General features: G+C 51.5%; 1 protein-coding gene across 1 annotated transcript; it reads left to right on the top strand.

Moving 5' to 3' along the window:
* The first annotated feature begins 68 nt into the window (after window positions 1–68).
* LOC128657945 (uncharacterized) lies at window positions 69–5,485 on the top strand. Its single transcript, XM_053712370.1, has 4 exons — window positions 69–884; window positions 1,203–1,350; window positions 3,886–4,527; window positions 4,899–5,485. The coding sequence occupies exons 1-4, from the start codon at window positions 69–71 to the stop codon at window positions 5,483–5,485; spliced, it is 2,193 nt and encodes a 730-aa protein (XP_053568345.1).
* Window positions 5,486–6,000: the final 515 nt, after the last annotated feature.

The following is a 6,000-nucleotide window of genomic DNA, read 5'->3' on the forward strand; positions in this document are numbered from 1 at the left end:
CGGTTCCGGTTAGGAGGAGTGCGGAGGCAGCGGTATTGGCGGGTCCGGCGGGTGTGGGTCCAGTGCCGATGACGTCATCACCCGGTGTGAGCGGCAGTGATCCGGAGCGGAGGTCCGTTGCTGGCCTGGCCACTAAATCTGGAGGTAGGGGTAAGGTGGCTCACGGCCTGGCAGGGCCTGATCTGGGGGGAGAGGGGCCTTCTGGGAGGTGCCGTGACGGACAGGGTGGCTCCCTGGTTCCTGGTAGTGGGGAAGCAGTGAGCAGTGGTAGTGAGGGAGAGGAGGGACAGGCCACGACAGCATTGGTGGTTGGTGGTCCCAAGGTTAGGCAGAGTGAGTTAGGCCTGGGTTCTCTCCAGCTTAGTCCTAGGTGTCCTAGCCAGTTTAGTGGGGGTGATGTGAGTTGGGCAGTGAGGCCACAAGGGGGGGGGCTTGTTGATCTGGAGTATGGGTCTGGGGAGGAATGTGAGGAGTTGGAGCTGGGCCCTGGGGAGATGGACTTATTTTTAAACTCCTCTGATGAGGAGTGTGTTCCTCCCTCCCCTGGGTCCTCCAGTAGGAATGTTAGCCGTTTTGGGGGGTCAGCTGAGAGGGTTTCTGTGGGTCCTAGGCCTGTGTCTGTTCACCATGCTGTGGGGGGAGGGGGTACGGCCAGGTTCAGGGAGGAGGTTGGGGTGTGTGGCTCACATGTTAGCTTTTCTCTTCCAGAGCATAGCCCATCTGAACGACGGCCAGGGCCTCAACCTGGCCCATCTTTGAGGGAGGATGTCTTCGACGGCCTTGAGGAGGATTTCTCTGGCTTGCACGGCTCCTGGACGGATTCTATTCGTTTGGAGCCTGATGACGGTCCACAGCAGGATGTGCGGCCTGTTGGGCATAAGGAGGTGAGGTGTGGTGTCTCGGGCGGGGTTTCAGAGCTGGCAAGGGAACAGAGTGGGGCCCGGGTGTATACGGCGGCCACTCAAGGGGGTATAGGTGCCAGGGGTCGGCCACATAGGCCAGGAGGTCGGGGAGTTGTACATAGGGAGGGGTCAAGAAGACGGCCTGTGGTGGACGTTGATTGGCCTGGTAGTGAGGGTGGGGGAGCTCCCAAGAGGGGTAGGGGAGTTGGTACGGCTCGGAGTAACAGCCGGCAAAGAGGGGGAAGGGGTAGCAGACCTTTTACTCCCCTGGATATGTATTCACGTTCTACTGTTTTTCAGGATCAACCACGGCAGTTGGCACAACAGGGACGGCCAGCTGTCACTTCTACTGGAGGTGGTCGAGAGATTACGGGGCAACGCAGCAGCGGGCTCCAGGCAACTTTCAGCGGTCCTTCAGGCATCAGGACTACGGAGAGCACTTCAGCAGGTGAGAAAGGGTTGTTGAATGTGGGAGGGAGTGATGTTACATTGTGTGGTGTTAGGAGTGTGGATTGTGACTCAGTGACAGGGAGTGTAGTGGAGGGATTGAAAGTGTTGTTAGCTAAATTGGAAGGAGTTGGCCCTGCGCAAAGGGTTGGAGTAGAGAGGGCGTGGGTCCCTGTTGACAGGTCGGCGGGTGTATCAGTTGTGGAGAGGGTGGAGGACTGCAGTGTGGCGGTCCCTGGTTCCTCAGGGGGTGGTGGCGCGGTGGTGGCGCAGACTTCCGGGCCTATAGTGGGGTCTTCCGGGCTGGTCTCGAGGCAGGGTGAGGGAGCTGAGTTGAGGGTGGCTGATACAGCAATGTCTCGGTCGTGTCTCTGCTCAATCGGGCCGTTGGGGATGCACTTGACCTCTGAGGTGAAGGAAAAGATATATAAGAGGGAATTTATTGAATTTTTCTCTCTTCTCCCGCTTGAGCAGTCTTTCGAGATCCCGGAGGACTCTAAGAAAGACGTGGCCAAGAAAGAGGAGGAGGAGAGGAAAAAGAGATATCGGAAGTTGCCGAAAACATTTTCTAACTGGTCTCAGGCATTTTTGATATATGCTAATGTGTTTGCGAGTAAATTTCCTGACCAGGGTGCAGCGCTTTTTTGTTATCTTGATGAGGTGTCTTCTGCTCAGCGGACGTATGGGGGTATGGCTTGGTGGTCATACGACGAGCAGTTCAGGCAGCGCTTGTCAGTTAAGCCGGAAATGCGGTGGGACGACCGTGACATGGGGTTGTGGCTAAAAATCATGACGCCTCTAAGATCTTCCCAGTCCTTTCGATCAGGAGCCGGTGGCGCCTCCATCGGGGGATCCCCTGCCACGGTCAGAAAAGGTTGTTGCTTTGCCTATAATGAAAAGTTTTGCAAGTGGGGAGCTGCGTGCAAGTTTAAACACGAGTGTTCAGGGTGTGGGGGTGCACATTCCTATGCGAAGTGTTTCCGTAAGGGTAAACCAAGCGGGGTTGGGGACGCGTCTGACAAAGGGGGCGACCCCGGTGAGACTCGCCGCGATGGAGCCTTGGCTCGCCCTGTACGCTAGGCGGAAGGGTTGTTTTGATAAGGCGGCGTTGCTTTTTCACGGTTTTCAATTTGGCTTTGTGATTCCATCACAAGGGGGTTGTGGGGTTTTTAGGGGTAACTTAAAGTCGGCTCGTTTGTGGCCTGGGGTAGTCGTTGAAAAACTAATGAAGGAGGTTGAGTTAGGTAGAATGGCGGGCCCGTTTGATCGCCCTCCTTTGGTTGATTTGCGGATATCACCTCTTGGGGTGGTTCCTAAGAAGGAGCCTGGTAAATTCAGGCTCATTCATCATTTATCATTTCCAAAAGGGGGATCTGTTAATGATGGCATTCCTCAGGAGTTGTCGTCTGTTAAGTACGCGTCGTTTGATCAAGCGGTTAACCTAGTCAGGGAAGCTGGTGCCGCTGCTTTACTGGCTAAAGTAGACATTGAGGCAGCTTTCAGACTGCTACCTGTGCACCCGACTTCGCAGCATCTGTTGGGTTGTTGCGTGGATGGTGCCTACTATGTGGATTTGTGTTTGCCCATGGGGTGTTCCATATCCTGCTCGCTGTTTGAGCAGTTTAGCACTTTTCTGGAGTGGGTTGTTTCTGAACGGGCGGGCCTTTCGTCATTGGTGCATTATCTTGACGATTTTTTGTTTGTGGGTCCGGCGGGTTCAGAGGATTGTATACTCTTACGGGATGTCTGTTATCAGGTTGCGGCCGATTTCGGTGTGCCCATTGCATTTGAAAAGTCTGAAGGGCCGGTGACATCCCTTGAGTTTTTGGGCATTACCATTGACTCTGTGGCCAAGGAATGTAGATTGCCTAGGGATAAGGTTTCTGATTTGGTGGAGGTCATTGACCGTTCGTTGTTATTGAAGAAGGTTACGCTTCGAGAGGTGCAATCCCTGGTGGGAAAGCTGAATTTCGCGTGTCGAATTATTCCTATGGGGAGGGTTTTCTGTAGGAGATTATCTTTAGCTACGGCTGGTGTGAATAAGCCGCATCATTTTGTTCGGCTTTCCAGGGAGCTTAAGGATGATTTGAGGGTTTGGAGACAATTTCTGTTAGGTTTTAATGGCTCAGCGTTAATTCAGGCAGTGAGGGTCTCTAATGAGGAGCTGGGTTTGGTGACAGATTCGGCCGGTGGTTGTGGTTTCGGTGCTTATTTCCTGGGCAGATGGTGTGCAGCTCGGTGGCCCGAGGAATGGTTTTCCTTGGGTCTGGTGAAGAATTTGGTGTTTCTGGAGTTGTTCCCTATTGTGGTTGCCCTGTTTGTCTGGGAGGGAGAGTTGAGGAATCGGGCCGTTGTTTTTTCTTCAGACAATATGGGAGTTGTGTATGCATTGAATACACTGACGGCTACGTCTCTGCCTGTGTTGAGATTGTTGCGTTTGCTTGTCCTGAAATGTTTGCGAATGAATGTTTGCCTGAAGGCCAAACATATTCCTGGTGTCTGTAATTCAATAGCAGACTCCCTCTCTCGGTTTCAGTGGCAGCGTTTCCGGGAATTGGTACCACATGCAGACGAGGAGGGATGCCCGTGTCCGAGTTTCTTGTGGCGACTTGGGGTGGAGGACTGGCTGGACTGGTGAAGAACTCATTGGCACCAGGTACTTGGGCAGCTTATTCAAGAGTGTGGTTGGAGTGGGAGACTAGGTTGTTGTCCCAGGGTTTACGTGAAGGGGAGGTTGATGGTACTGGTGCGTTGCTTGACTGGATGTGGGAATGGGGTGTTTCTCAGTTGTCACATTCCGCTATGGACAGGCGTTTGGCGGCATTAGCTTTCCGCTTCAAACTCTTGGGTCTGGGAGATATTACCAAAGGTTTTTGTGTTCGTCAGGTGCTGAAGGGCTTGAAGAAAGGGTTGGGTGGTCCCTTCCCTGACCATAGGCGACCTATTACTTTTTCGCTGTTGCAGCAGGTGTATATGGTGTTACCTTTGGTGTGTTTGTCTGATTTTGAGGTGTGTTTGTTTAGGGTGGCGTTTGTTCTGGCTTTCTTTGGAGCCTTTCGTATTTCGGAGTTGGTTAGTAAGAATTTGGTTTCTATGGGAGGTTTGGCTTTTTCGGACGTGGCGTTGTTTGATTACAAGGTGGAGATATTTTTGAGGAGGAGTAAGACTGACCAGCTGGGTAAGGGCAGAACGGTGGTCCTTTTTCCGAGTGGTCTGGAAGTGTGTCCTTGGCGATGTTTGTTTGAGTATTTTCAGGTACGTCCGGTTATGGGGGGTTCGTTGTTGGTTCATGTTGATGGTAGGCCGTTGTCGCAATTCCAATTTCGGGCGGTTCTTAACAAATCATTGTGCAGGTTGGGTTTTAATAGCAGGGATTTTGGGTCACATTCCTTCCGCATAGGGGCGGCAACTGAGGCTTCGGTGAGGGGTTTATCTGATTCAGTGGTTAAAGGCATTGGCCGGTGGTGTTCCGCCCGCTATCGCCGGTATGTTCGCCCTGATTTAGGAGTTTAGGCTGGTGGTGTTGTTATTCTCTTCTTTGTGTTTTAGGTGTCGATCGTTTGTGGCTTGTTGGCCATTCTTTCATTTATTGGGCTCGAAGAGCGGCTGCAGCCAAAGTGGATGGATTGCAGTTGGGTATCCCTAAGTCGAGATGTGAGGTCAAATGGTTTGGTGTCAGGGGGCTACGTTGGGACAGGTTGTTGCCGCTAGTGGTGGATTATTGCAGACGCTACCAGCATCCAACGGTGTTGTTGATCCACGCGGGGGGCAATGATCTTGGTTTTCTGCCTCAGAGGGAATTGGTGAGAAGCATGAAGAGGGACATTGGAAGGCTTGTGGAGTTATTCCCTAAGATGAGAAATGTATGGTCGGACATTTTACCTAGGATGGTTTGGAGGGCGGCTTGGGACCCAGTGCGCCTTGATAAAAGCAGGCGCAAAGTTAATAAGTTGATGGGGTCATTTGTCAGGAGACTTGGGGGCTCGGTGGTTCATCATCCAGACTTAGCTGAGGTTGGTCAGGGCGAATTTTATTTACCTGATGGAGTGCATCTTAATGATTTTGGGCTGCAGTTGTTCTTGCTCGATTTTAAAGAGGCGGTTGGTTCTTTGGTGGGGTTGGCGGGACTGGACTGAAGGTGTCAGGCCAGTCGGTGGCGGGGGTGCTAGCCCTTACATTTACAGTAATTTATGGCCAAATTGTTCATGTGGTATTTGCATCCCTTTGGGGGTTATTCAAGATGGGGTCTCTAAGGGCAAGGGGTTCTTTAGAGACTTATGTTGATTATTGATAACGGGCTCAATCAAGTTGCACGGTTGGGTCCAGTGGATGGAGTGACGGCCAGATAAATATATATTTAGGTCTAGCACCGCTGTTATGTGTAATGTGTTTACAATTTATTTGCACTGTTATTTATTGAGTTATTAAAGTTTTATATGGTTATTTATTAATAAAGGAGCTGCGGCCAATTTATACCAATGCTAAGTCTGTGGTCTTATTTATGGGTAATTTTATTTAAGAGTATGTCATTGTAATATTTGTGTTAGGAGCCGTAAATTAGCGACATAAAAGGTCAAGTGGCTCCTGTAAGCGGTGCAAAGCTTAGCTGGAGGGAGCTTTGACCGCGGAGCACAATGTAGGCTGAGGTTGA

This window comes from Bombina bombina, chromosome 4, assembly GCF_027579735.1.
Source record: "Bombina bombina isolate aBomBom1 chromosome 4, aBomBom1.pri, whole genome shotgun sequence".
In the NCBI taxonomy this organism is placed as follows: domain Eukaryota; kingdom Metazoa; phylum Chordata; class Amphibia; order Anura; family Bombinatoridae; genus Bombina; species Bombina bombina.